We start from the raw sequence: 12,807 nt of genomic DNA, 5'->3' as shown, positions 1-12,807 counted from the left end.
CCCCCCAGTACAAGCACTGTGCTGACCCCACTACGAATGGGGATGACCCAAAGCCCAGCATGGGGCTTTGCATGTCTTTTTGCTCAGTGCCTCACTTTACCTTCACCACGGAGATGCTTTAACTTGATTCACTCCACTGTTTTAGTTGTAATTTATTGTTTTCGCGAGCTCTTCTGCAGGCTGAGATTTGCTCTGCAGGGATGCAGCAGAGAGAAATCTCCAAAACAAGGAAGTAGAAACAGAGGTTGGAGCGGGGGTGTCATAGGGCAACCACAGAGGAGCTACAGGGGGTCATAGGGGCAGAGCTGCCTGATGCCAGCCTGGAAATGGGGCAGAAGGTAGCTGAGCAATTGGGGGGCGCAGACACCCTTGGCTATGGGAAGAAGAAGGGCTTCTGAGGGTGCCTGATGCGTTCAGACCACCCTGGAGCTGCTTCTGTGTTGTTTACCCTGCCCCGCACGCTGCCAGCAAAATGAATCCATTCAGCTCCTCATGTCCATTTTTGGAATATAAACCCTCAGGGACACGCTGAGGGCTTCTTCCTCCAAGTGGGGCCACATCCCTGGGACTCAGGAGGCTTCTGGTGCTCCCAGCTCCCCATGCAGAGGCTCCGTGCTGCAGCGGCTATGAAGCCATAAAGCCTAATACGTTACGGCACCATAAAACGCAGGGTAATTGCTGTGAGACCATAAAAATGGAATGTAATTGGCGGAGCGGCCATTGCAGTGTTACACAGCTCTGATGGTTTGGCAGTGTTATCTCACCCAGGGCTGCGGCAGACAAACAGCCCTGAGCATCAGCCTCAATGCTGAAATGCCACCGCGCTTCCAAAGCTGCTGTATCACCCGCTGAACCACACGTAGCAGTATTTACTGCTAAAAAGTCCCTCTCTTCAACACTCAGGTAGTGCTTAAAAAAGCACTGAGCTTCTCTTCTTTCATTGCTTGGCAAAGGGGCCCGACGCACCGCCTGCCTACCAGATCTTCCTTGCTGATTGCTGATGGCATTAGGAAGTGATTCCAGGCACACTTCTCAATATTCTTTGTTAGATATTATTAAGGAATTCATCAGGAAGCAGAACCAAACAAAGCAGAGGGAATACAGAAATAAAACCTCCTTCCCCCAGTTGCAGATGAGCAGGAGAGAAAGCTGAGGGCAACAGCCCACATAGACAGTCACCAGCCACCAACGTTTGGGGATATTTGTTGAGTTTTCTCTTTATCTGTGCCCTCTCTTTCAGCCATGCACAAAACCCACCCAGCAGCTCCAAAGAGCAGAACAAGGGCTCCCTGTGCCCCCAGGGCTGGAGCCCCACCCAGGCACCAGGGTGTAGCACATCCCCCCCCCTGCAGTGTGAGCAAGGGGGGAATGCAATGCCTGGGCCAGGATTTATAGCACATGCTGTGGCTGTTGTTGGTAACTGAGCCCTGAGCGAGCCCAAGTGCAACATGTGAGCTGTATTTTTAACTCCAAGGTCCCACTGACATGGAAAACTGGGTGTCTGCTCCTTTTGGCATCACCACTTTGCTGTGCCTGGGCATTGGGTTGCAGGGTTGGGCTGCAGCCAGGAGCTGGTGGGGGGAGATGTGAGTGCGGATGGTGCGAGAACACAGCTTCCCTGTCTCAGAGGGCTGCTTTGTGTCCCCAGCCAGGAAAAGGGCACAGAGCCCATACGGAGGGCAAAGAGTGTCTAGAGCATCCCCAGCCCCCCTACCCTCACCTCCCAGTCAAGATCAGCAGAGGCTAAGAACATCAACTCATCTTTATTCCTCAAGTCTGATAAGTAAAATCACAAGTTTCTTTTTGGAAAAAGGAAACAAAAACAAAAACAAAAACAAAACATGCAGACAGTTTACACTTCTCAGCAGGTCTGGTGGGGGGTTTGTCTGTCTGGGACAGGGCTGTGCCATTGGCCCCACTGCCGGCTGCATGTCTGCAGGCTGCCAAGGGGCCGGCGTGGAGATGGAGTTCAAAACAAAACCAAAAACAGAGAAGAAGAAGACGCAGGACCACGGGATTCCACTTCAACTTAAGAAGAGAAAAGGGCACTTTTTCACTATTGTTACAAACATCCCATCTGCTCACCTTGCAGCATAAAAAGAACCGTAACGAAGACACCCGTTCTGCTGGGTCTGATGGATGCAAAGCCTCTACCAGAGTGTCAGACCACTGTGGGGCAGCTGCTCCCAGGGGGCGGGAGAGGCCGTGCCCCGGGGCCACCCCGCTGGGGCCCGGGGAGCGGGGCTGGGGGGGAATAGGGTCGGGGGAATGGAGAAGGGGCACAGGGGCCCTCAGGCACAGGTGGCCTCTGGGTTCTCCAATGGGATGTCGCTGCTGCAGCTGCCCTCGCCGTACTGCTGGTAGGGGGGGATCTGGGGAGCCTCGATGATCAGCAGCCCCTCCGGCGACAAGGAGGCGAAGACAGTGATGGGGTCCACCTCATAGGGCAGCCTGGAGGGGGACAGAGAGATGTGTGGGGTTAGGAGATGGTGCAGCCATGTGGCTCGCAGCCTTCTGAGATTGCCCTGCAAGACGCCCGGCCGGGCTCAATGCCCCCACTTGTGTTACTACTGCAGCCCCTGGGAATGCACGGGGACATTAAAGAGGCCTCTGGGCTGCCTGGCGCTCTGTTTAATCTCCGTGGCAGATGTGTTTGATGGGATGTCGCTGCCGCCCGCGCTCTTCTGGCTGCTGCGTCGCACCCATGCCTTGCCCATAAAAGGAGCCCGGCTGCTGGCTCCCACCCGCTGCGCACGCGGCTCTGCTGGGAGGTTTTGGTAAAGCGAAGCTGCAGAGCCGCTGCTGCACCGCTGTGCTTTGCCCTCGGAGTTGGGCTCGCCTTCCCTCCCTGCTGTTGTTGTTGCTGGGGTGAGTCAGCGCGATAGCGATCAGACTGACATCACTCGGATGTGGATGCGGGTGCACGTGTAGCTGCACACCGGGGACTGGTGTATTTTGGGGCTGGTGATGGGATCAGCTCCAAAATAGGAGCACGGTGCTTTGCACCCCTTTCTACTTTCACATCCGGGCCGGAGGAGCCCACAGGGCTGGTTTTGGGATGGGAAAAGCAGGGCTGCAGCCATCGCATGTCATGGGGATAGGGCTGTGCTCGTGGGAGGACGCCCCGGGGCAGGGTGATACCTACTGAATTTTCTTGGTGAAGTTCTTGGAGACGATGCCTCCTTCCACCTGCTGCTCCTCGTGTTTGCCTGGGGGGGGAACAAAGGCGTGTCACTGCCGCACTGGGCTCAGGGCTCAACCCAACAAGCAAAATAAACAAACCCCAGGAGCTCTTCCAAACCAGATGTTTTCCCTTCCCTCCGTGAGTGTCTCCCACGTGAGGAGGGATACACCACATCCAACAAGGAACAGCGCTGAGTGCCTGGCCTGTGAGGCTGCGCTGGTTGGAGGAGGAGGAGGAGGAAGAGCTGCTTTCCCCGCCAGACACCTTTACTTCCCATGGAGCCTGAGCCCTGCTTGCTGCCAGGAGCCAGGGCTTAAGAAGGAGCCATCAGACATGATCAAATCTTTGGATCCTGTCCCCATGCTCTGCTGTGCTGTTGGGCTGTGTGTGAGCCTCACCAAGATGGGGCTTAAGCTCTGAGGCCTCCCATATCCCTCCAACCCACAGTGCCCCCCCAGATCAGCCCCTGGAAGAAGTGCTGCGGCCTGGCACGGCGCTGGCAGCCCCAGGAGGTGCTCTAGCCAGGGTGCAGCGCTGGAGCTCTGGGAGGTGCTTTGGGCTGCCTCACTCTCGGCCCCTTTAAAGGGAATCTCCCTCAGCTCCGTCCTCGCCAGCTATAATTAACCCAGCCAGGCTGGGGCCCCTCTCGGCAGCTCACAGCCGAGTGCCAGCTGGAACACAAATCCCAGAGATTCACCCCAAAGGAAGCGTCAGCACTGAGCATGCCACCGAGCCCCATCCCACACCCCGCGCCCCAGCCCTCACCTGACACCTCGACGTATCCATCCTTGGTTTTGACCGTCAGCTCCTCAGGCTTGAAGCTGTGCACGTTGACGCACACCTTCCAGGGCTCACGGGAGGTGGGCGCGGGGCTGCGGCTCTCCGGGTACCCCCCAAAGCGGGCGCTGTAGCCGGGGGCCATGGCGGAGGCGCGGGCACGCAGGGGACCCGGCCAGGTGGGGGTGAGCCGGGGCCGAGCCCAGTCGGGCCAGTCTGCCGTCAGGTCCCCAGGGAAGGGCGAGAGGCCGAAATCATCGTCCAGGAGGCGCGAGGTCAAACCGGGCTCTCGGAATGGGTCGCGGAGGCTCCGCCGGCCGGGGTAATGGCAGGAGAAGGGCAGCTGGCTGTCGGCCATGGCTCTGTGCTCCTCGTGGAGCCTCAAATGCTGCGGAATACCCCGGGGAGCCTGGCCCAGGGCAGGCGCATCCACGCACGGGGGTTTGGGTGGGAGCCCGGCACCGGGCAGAGCGCGATGGGTGGAAGAGGTTCAGCAGGGCTGAGGCATCCGGAGCTTGGAAAGCAAGTGTGGGGAGGACGGTGTGGGCTGCAAGAAAACGCTTCCTGGTTGGCTTCGGTCCCAGGGATCGGGCGGAGGAAAATAAAACTTCTTGTCCAGAGAGGGAGAAAAAAAAAAAAAAATCAAACCGAATATCCCGAGATTAAAAGCTTATCTCTCCCCTCTCGCTCCCACAATCACTGCGCCGTGTCCCCACCGCTCCTGGGCGAGAGCAGCAATAAATGCCTGAGCTCGGAGCCGAGAAACTTCTGCAACCTTCCACCGCCGGGCGAGCGCTATTTATACGCTGCGGGGGGGGGAGGCTGTGTTTTGCAATTCCTGCCCTGTCAGCCGAGTATTTTGGAGAGGATGAAACAGCCGTGGAGAATCTGGGCTGTGCAGCTGACCTCTCGCGCCGGCCTGAGGATCCCGGCTGGCGCAGGGTTCTCGGCACCTGTCTAAAAATAACCGGGGAGCTCAGGGTGGGCTGCCTGCACCCCTGTGTCATCCATCAAAAATACCCCAGGTGGGGCCGGGCCCCGCACTGTACACTCGCTGCACCCGGAGATGCGTCACCAGCAAAAAGTGGCTGGGATTGTGGGCTGATGCCTGGGGCTGGGCCCGGAGCAATGCCCCAGAATCATTGGTGTGGGAGTGGGACCCTACGTGGCCCCGTCCTCGCCCTCCTCCTCCTCCTCCTCATCGCGTGCCTGGCTGCGCCGCAGCAGGGCGAGGCGTAATCACAGCCACGCGGGGCTAATTACAGGGCTGCAGGGGATGGGGTGCGGCGGGGTACCTGGCGCTGGTGGCACTGGGGTGCCTGGTGGCAGCAGGGTTCCAGCACAGGGGTCCCGGCACGCCGATGAGAGTCAGCAATGATGCGCCGGATGCTGCACTGCTTCCTCGCTCCCTCCTGTCTCTACCTTGCTTTCTTCAGCATCTGCAATCTCTCTAATGGACTTGCTGGAACAAATTGCAGCAGGAAGGCCGTAATGCGCTGTGGGCCACGCTGCGATGCGGCTGCTGGTCGCTCAGAGGGTATTAATCATGGAGCAGCGACGTGGCACTGCTGGACAGGGAGCTGCCTTTGCCTGCATGGGGAGCATCTCTTATTCCTCATCTCCTTCACTGGTGTGTGTGGGGAGACACAGCCAGGCATTGTGGGGTCTCCCTGGGGACTGGGGTATGACTGGAGATGCGGGGAGGAGCTCAGAAGCAGCAGTCAGCAAAGGCTGTAGTGTCCTCCTCTATCTTCTGCCCTGCCTGATTGAGCGCTCCCATCACCCGAAGTGACACCAGCTATTCCAGGGGGGACACCAGCACACGGTTTGGGACAACCCCATGGCCGCTTCCATCCCGGCCACATTCACCCCGAGATCTCCAGTCCCATGTTTCCCAAGTAGCTCCAGGCCATCCTCCCTCCCAGGCCAGGAATCCATCTTGTCGCCTTGCTTATCCCCATTAGTCACACGTCCCTCTCCAGGGATCCCAATTTAGCTCCTGTTGTCACTCCAAATCTCCCAGTCACCTCCCACATTTGCCAGCACCGCCACGTCAGCTCTGGGGAGCGCAGAGCCCTCCTGTCTGCCAAGCGACCTGGGGACACTGCCCCATGTTAGTGCTGTGCCCAGAACCTTCCCAGGTGCACATCTCAGCTGCCGGCAGGACTTGGTGGCTGATACTATCAGGGGACACAGAGCATCCCCATCGCCCCCAAATTGGTGTGATATCTACACTACTGGCTTACACTGTCTGTGAGCTGAGGATGACCCAAATCGCATGGCAAAGGGCAGCGAAAGCCTGACCCAGCTGGCAGGAATCTGAGCTCACAACAGTTCAGCTTCAGCCCGTGCCCCAAGGACCTCATCCCCAGCAGCTGAGAGCGCAAGCACATGCCCTGCTGCACCCAGCAGCTGAAACAACCCAAAATATCCCACTGCACCAAGCCCCATCCAAAAGGAACACGAGAAACCAGGCTGCGATGTGAACCAGATATCATCTGAACTTTTATTGGAACCCTTTTCTAAACAGGCTAACGACTCGAATACCCCAGGAAGACTAAAGAATACAGTATGCATTTCCATGGAGAGCAAAGGTAGTTTTACAGTGAAGTCGAATGAACAGATGTGCCGGTATGATTTGGTAAGGAACTGACCAGCAGAGAAAACAGGGACACGGTTTCCCTGGCAGCTTTTCTCCTGTCTGGGCTTTTGTTCTAAATCTCTCCATTCCCTGGATGGGGCTCAAGGTGCTGTTCTCTACAACAGTCCAAAATTTAGGCTGCTTTATCACAGAGCTGTTGCTACAGCAGTGGATGTTGCAGTGCTTCAGAGATCATCCTGGTCACACACAGACTTCCAGGTAGCTGCAAAAGTCACAGGATTTGTTCATCCTCTATCACACAGATAACACAACCCTGCTGGACATTAAAGACTTCAGTCTGGCACCTAAAATTGTCCCTTTCTCAAATATCCCATGGAGCCAACGGTGAGACTCGAACAGCTTTCCTAAGTAATGCTCAATAAATAGGAGAAATAAATATTAAATAAGAGGCCAAGTCCTCTCAGCCTTTTCGATCTATGTACAATGCATAGCAAAATAACATCGATTGGCCATTGCAGATGGGTTTGGTACAACTTCAGCCACCCAAAACAACAGAAACATTGAGAAAAGTTACGGTCAACATAAAGCAGAGCACAGCTGAGCGCTGCAACCTGCGGCCAAATGGAATGACACAACAGTGCACTGAAATACCTGCTGTAGGGAACCTGCTTTGGCAGGGGGGTTGGACTCGATGATCTCTAGAGGTCCCTTCCAACCCCTACAATTCTGTGATTCTGTGAAATATCCTTCCTCTGCGCTTTGCAGCAACACTTCAGGGGCTGGGCTGGGTTTGCTGCAGCCTGACCTGGTGTGTGGGGTGGGAAAGGAGGGAGCCTGGGGGTTGAGTGAGCAGGAAGCATCCCAGGGAGGGACACTGCATCATGTGCTCTGCTGTGGAAAGGCAACCAGGGCACTTGGGATGGCAACAACACAACAGGCAGGAAGGACGAAGAAAGAAAACCCTCTGAGATGGCACTTCTGAGAGGCGGCCAACACACTGCCTCAAAGCTCCTGGTGTGCAGCCCCAGTGCCAATGAGCAGCGATTTGTGTTCACCCAAAGGGCCGAACTGCCCCAGGGCAGAAGCTGCTCCATGCAAACAACAGCAACCTGAGATGCTGGTCATGGAGTAAAAATCCCATAAAAGCAACGAGTGAGTGAGCATACAACAAAAGAAGCACTGGCAAAAGGCACAGAGACAGAAAAGCTCACAGGCTTCTTGCAAAGTGACAGAAAACCCACTGACAGGACGGGCGATGATGCGCGTTGTACCAAAAACCTTAAATAAGTTAAAAAATAAAGAGAGAAATACCACTGAGGAAACATAATGCACACACACACGCACACACAGACGCAGTTAGTGCTGTCACAGGGCTGGATTTGCAGGCACCTCCCATGCTCTCACGGCCCAACCTCAGATTTTCCATGGGTGGATCACAATGCAAAACAACGCGGGGAAGTCCTTCCTCCTGCCAGTGCAGGGCCAGCACTGGGAACCTCCATGCGATGGGGAGGACCAAACAAGCACAGAGAGCCCCGATAACTCCTCGCTCCTTCCTTTGCCCTCCAGAATAAATAAATAAATACTGCCGACGGCGACCGCTCGCATCCGTCCCGACCATAGCCATTAGAAACAGAACGCACTGATAATAAATAAGTGTGTCAATAAATAATTAATAAATAAATAAAGAGGTTTTGCTCCAATGCCTGAGAGCCTTCAGCTGCCACCGGCCGTGCAGGTGGATGGGTACCAGAGCCACGTGGCACCTCTTTGTCCCATAGCCAGCGTGTGCTGCTGCCTCCAGCACTGTGTTTGTTCTCCATCCCACCAGGAACTCGGCTCAATGTAGTTGGACTGTTTGCATTGCTTGCACAAAGCTCTTTGCTTTCCCAGCTGTTGCCCATCCGGCTCACTGCTGCAGGTGCATGCCGGCATTTGGGGGCACGGAGGGGCATGAAGAGACCCACAGATTTGGGATTTGGCCTCTGGTCGCTGAGATCAGACCTTTCATGGAGTGCTACAGGGTGACAATGCTAAACTGGGAGGGACTCCCTAAGGAAGAAGCATGGGGTTCTCAGCCCTTTACAAGAAGGGTGCTCCCCACCAGAGAAGCCAGAGGCTGCTGTGGGGCCGGGGTGGGGGGAAGGCAGCAGCACCCGCTGCGAGAACACCTCGTCTGTAATTCTCAACCACAGCCTGAGGGGTTTGCAGTGAGAAGGAGACGGGAAAAAGGGCCCCTGTTATCAAATTTCCCCTTGCATCAGCTACACAGAAGTATAAACCTTCCTGCTGTGTTTTCCAACTGATAACACGTTCATATGCTCGATAAGGCAATCATCCAGGTTGTGTTTGACCTTACCTCGCTCACAGCTTTACTTGCTGCCAGTGGGAGCTGTGGGTAACTCTCTGGCTGTGGGTTTGCCTTTTCTTCCACCCCTCTCCCCCTCCGGCAGATGCTGGCTGCCCTTAGCCCTTTCCTGTGACACTTCAATGACACACCTCCTTGACTCATTAAGCCCAAACTCGTTAATGATCACGCAGGATGGAAGGGGAGGGGATGGAAAAAGGGAGGGAGGGAAGTCTTAGACCTAAATTAGCGTCTCTAAGCACCCAGGTGTTGTAAGAGAAAGAAAATCCTCAGCACCGGCTCAGCCCGTGCTAGGAAAAGCCTTTGTTGCTCTGCAAAACACAGTAATTGCACAGGCAGCTGGGCTGGCAAGCCTGGCAGGGAGACAAAACCGCAGGGCCGCCCAGGCAGGCAGGGCCCTCCCAGATCCTGGGAAAAAAACAGGCAATTTTGGGGGAGGGGTGTTGGGGGTCTCTGAGATGCGAACCGTGCAGCCCCAGCTCACTCTGCAGCACTGACTCCCCTCTGCTGTGTCTCCTCTCAGCGATCACACTGATGGAGGGGAACAGAGCAGCCCTGTGAAAGGTGGATGTGTAACACCCTGTTAGGAAAGGGCAGGAGAAAGAGAGGGGGAATAGCTTTTTTACCCCCCAGAAATTAATGTCAGGAGGGATTTCTAGCCTTCTATTTATAGCAGAGTTGGGCGTATGGAAATAAATAAATATGCTCATGGCAGAGACCTGCTGCAGAGTGGGCAGAATCTCGGGAGGAGAGATCCAATATCAGGGACCTGATATTTGCCTTGAGGGGGACAGGTCACGTCCACTCATCACCAAAGCTTCCCAGCAAATTCCTCCCTAAATGTGTCTCTTCCTCCAGAGGGAATTAATTCACTGGCTCCCGCTTTTGGCAAGAGAAGGGCAAAATCTTCTTCCTTTGGAGCAGCTGGCAGCTGTCGCAGAGTGGCAGCGATGGGGAGATGGGGATGTCAGGAGGATGGACCCTGTAGGGCCTGCAGGGCCTCTGTAGGGCACTGGCCCCTCTTCCAGCCCCAGCTCTGGCTGGGGGAGCTGCATGGATCCACCCTCCCTGCAAGGCAGCAGAGGGGCTGTTCCAGGAGCACGAGGGCTCTTACTCCATCCGTAATGAGAAAAGGGGACGCAGTGCTGCTGTCACATCAGTATCGGGGGTGATTGCGATCGATGGCCAAGTAGGTGGGAAGGATGTGGAGAATGCAAGGAATTCAGTGATGCCGGCGGCACTCCTTAGCGACGCAGGCTGTCGGAGCTGCCTCCTGAGTCACAGCTCCTGCTCCGGCTGCGGCTGCTCCTGGGGCCGGAGCTCCTGCTGCGGCTCCTGCTCTCTGCACTGCTGCTGCTCCAGCTGCGGCTGCGGCTCGACCGGTGGCTGGAGTAGCTCCTGCTCCGGCTGGGGGAGCGGCTGAGACTGCTGTACCAGGAGGAATAGCTGCTGGCGCTGCTGGAGGAGGACGGGCTGGGCCGGTAGTAGGGGATGGGACGTTTGCGGGCGCTGTGGGGACAGAGAGATGCAGAATTACCAGGAACGCAAGGACAGATTTATTGCCAAGATCTTCAAAATATGTTGTTTACTCTGCATGACACCTCTCAGATTCGTCTGGTTTTATTTGCAGGTAGCTGGTAGGCGTTGGGATTCCAGCCAACCACCCCCACGGCCGCCATCCATCAAGTCTGAGGCTCTGCCTGATGTTTTCCCAAAAAGCCCTCAGCTTGAGAATTAGAGTCAAACTTGACTGTCTATAGCATGGGACATCTGCCATGGGAAAGGGTGAAGCAAAATCCTTCTGCACCTTGTACTTGATGGGTGGGTGAATCCCTGCTCTGATTTATCTGCCCTTTTTCTTCTGTGGTTGTAAATGAAACCCCTGCATCCTCCTTCTGCTTCCAGCTGCAGATCCCCCAGCTGGAGGGGAGGCAGAGTTAGAGTTAGGGAAAACATTGCGCTCCTGGAGCAACCTGCACCAGAGATGGCTGGGGACAGAAAGCAGCCCATAGTGCTCCAGGTGTGATGTCTCCATACCTGGTGATGCGCCGGGCCTCCAGGTGGCTGGGGGAGTCCCTCCTGCGCTTCCTCAGGGGGGAATAGGAGCGCCGGCGCTGCCGGTCCCGCTGCCGGTGTGACTCCTTCTCACTGGAGCTGTGCTTGTGCTCACGGTCCCTAAGGGAAGGGCCAGATTGAAAATCATCACCGCTGGGCTTTTGCAGGTGCAAAAATCGGCTGGATGGGGTTTGAACACAAAGGCAGTGACCCAGTTGAGTGGAAAGCGCTCTGCTCGGTGTTTGGGTGGCATCAGCCTTGCGCTTCGCTGGACAGTGGGACACTCAGTAGCCTGACAGACGGACACCCAGCAATTGTAGGCTGCAGGGGTGTTTCAGCAGCGTCTCCCAGCAGCCCTGCATTGCTAAGCCAAATGGCTTCCCCATCCCTTTGTGGATGCACTTGGTATTTGCACAGCGCTGCTAAAGCTGCTGTTGCTGGCTGTGCTGCAAGAGCAGGCGAGCACAGCCCTGCCAGCAGGCCTCACGTGTGCAGAGGGCCCCAGGTAGCTCTGCAGGGCTGTGCACCGCTCACCAGAAGGAGTGCTGGGGTTGCTATGGTTTTCTCTTTTGTTAATTCCCTGTGCACGTCAGCACAGGCCCTGCTGTGGAGGGTAGATGACTTCATCCGCCCCGTTCCTTTCTCAATTCCATCTGCAAAGCAACACATTACAGGTCAAGGGCCTGATCCTTGCATGCAGGAAATGTTCTCCTGCACCAGAACAGGGGCTGTCACAGCTTGCAGAATCAGGTCCTGTGAGTGTAACATTTTAAGGGTGCCAAATGCTCACAGCATGCTCAAAAGCAGAGATGTTACCAGAAAATACTGCCCAAAGGCATCTCTAGGGCTGAGCTGTGAGATGTGTGTTTTCTACAGGGTGTGGAGCAGAGTTACCTGGGCTGTTTCCCCATGCATGGCTCTGTGAGTGCCAGCATGAGGGTACCTGGCTCCTGCCCATGCAGCAGGGACATTTCTCAGGGTCTGAAACCTCTTTGGCAGAGCTGCAGCTTGGAAGAGCAGAGCATCTTTCCCTGCTGCACTGATTGCCCTGAGGCAATAAATGGGAAGGTATTTCCACTGGACTGCAGATCAGCATAATGCTTGGACATATGCCACGCTCCATGTCTCCCTGCTCCCTCCTGGAAGCTGAGGGGGCAGTTTGGAGCTGGCAGAAGGAACCAGAAAGTAGGCTGGAGTACAAGCAAGTGATGGAGGCAATGGAAAAGCATGAGGCAGCAGATAACAATGTAGGGACAGTCATACCTCGTAGGGCTGTAGTGGGAGTAACTCGGGCTTCGGCGAGTCTTTGAGCTCCTGCTTCCAGGGCTTTTTTTGCAGGATTTAGAGGAATAGCTGGGGGACCGTGAAGAAGACCTGGGGCTAGGGAAGAAACATAAGAGCTAAAGATGCTGGAGGGTGAGGTTGTACCAGACTTCCTCTCATCCAGGCTCATGGTGGGGAGAGATGCCCCATATCTCAAGGGCCACGTGGTTCCCTGGCACCCACACAAAGTCTCACTCCCGTCCCCAAGGAGTCCGCCAGCCTGCAAGAGCCAGAGACTGCCCAGAGTGATGGAGAGAGCCATTTGTGCTGGCCTTACCTCTTCCCTGAAGAGCAGGACCTGCTGCGGGAGTACCTGGGGGAGGCCCTGCGGGGTGAGGAGCAGCTGGAGCCAGGGGAGGAGCGTCCTGTGCTGCTGCACGACTCGCTGCGGGGGCACGGCCTGAGCGGGGAGCTGCGGGCTGGCGACGGGGGGACACTGCGCTTCTTCTCCTCTGAACAGCTGAGACACGAGGACAGGCATCCTCTGCAAATGTATAT

General features: G+C 56.0%; 2 protein-coding genes across 4 annotated transcripts in view; both read right to left on the bottom strand.

Moving 5' to 3' along the window:
- Nucleotides 1–1,744: 1,744 nt before the first annotated feature.
- On the bottom strand, nucleotides 1,745–4,819 carry HSPB8 (heat shock protein family B (small) member 8). Its single transcript, XM_052689398.1, has 3 exons — nucleotides 3,950–4,819; nucleotides 3,146–3,209; nucleotides 1,745–2,451 (listed from the first exon to the last, which is right to left on the bottom strand). The coding sequence occupies exons 1-3, from the start codon at nucleotides 4,317–4,319 to the stop codon at nucleotides 2,292–2,294; spliced, it is 594 nt and encodes a 197-aa protein (XP_052545358.1). The 5' UTR covers nucleotides 4,320–4,819; the 3' UTR covers nucleotides 1,745–2,291.
- A 1,625-nt stretch (nucleotides 4,820–6,444) lies between these two features.
- Nucleotides 6,445–12,807, bottom strand: part of SRRM4 (serine/arginine repetitive matrix 4) — a 62,382-nt gene continuing 56,019 nt past the window's right edge. For all 3 annotated transcript variants that reach the window (XM_052689394.1, XM_052689396.1, XM_052689395.1), the window contains 4 exons: nucleotides 12,587–12,793; nucleotides 12,250–12,366; nucleotides 10,969–11,106; nucleotides 6,445–10,440 (listed from right to left, as the gene is read on the bottom strand). In XM_052689394.1, the coding sequence (XP_052545354.1) occupies nucleotides 10,176–10,440; nucleotides 10,969–11,106; nucleotides 12,250–12,366; nucleotides 12,587–12,793 (727 nt within the window). In that variant the 3' untranslated portion in view covers nucleotides 6,445–10,175. The remainder of the gene's footprint in view (nucleotides 10,441–10,968; nucleotides 11,107–12,249; nucleotides 12,367–12,586; nucleotides 12,794–12,807) is intronic.

Source organism: Tympanuchus pallidicinctus, unplaced genomic scaffold, assembly GCF_026119805.1.
Source record: "Tympanuchus pallidicinctus isolate F22 unplaced genomic scaffold, pur_lepc_1.0 scaffold25, whole genome shotgun sequence".
NCBI classification, from domain to species: Eukaryota; Metazoa; Chordata; class Aves; order Galliformes; family Phasianidae; genus Tympanuchus; species Tympanuchus pallidicinctus.
This window is presented reverse-complemented; position numbering and strand designations above follow the sequence as displayed.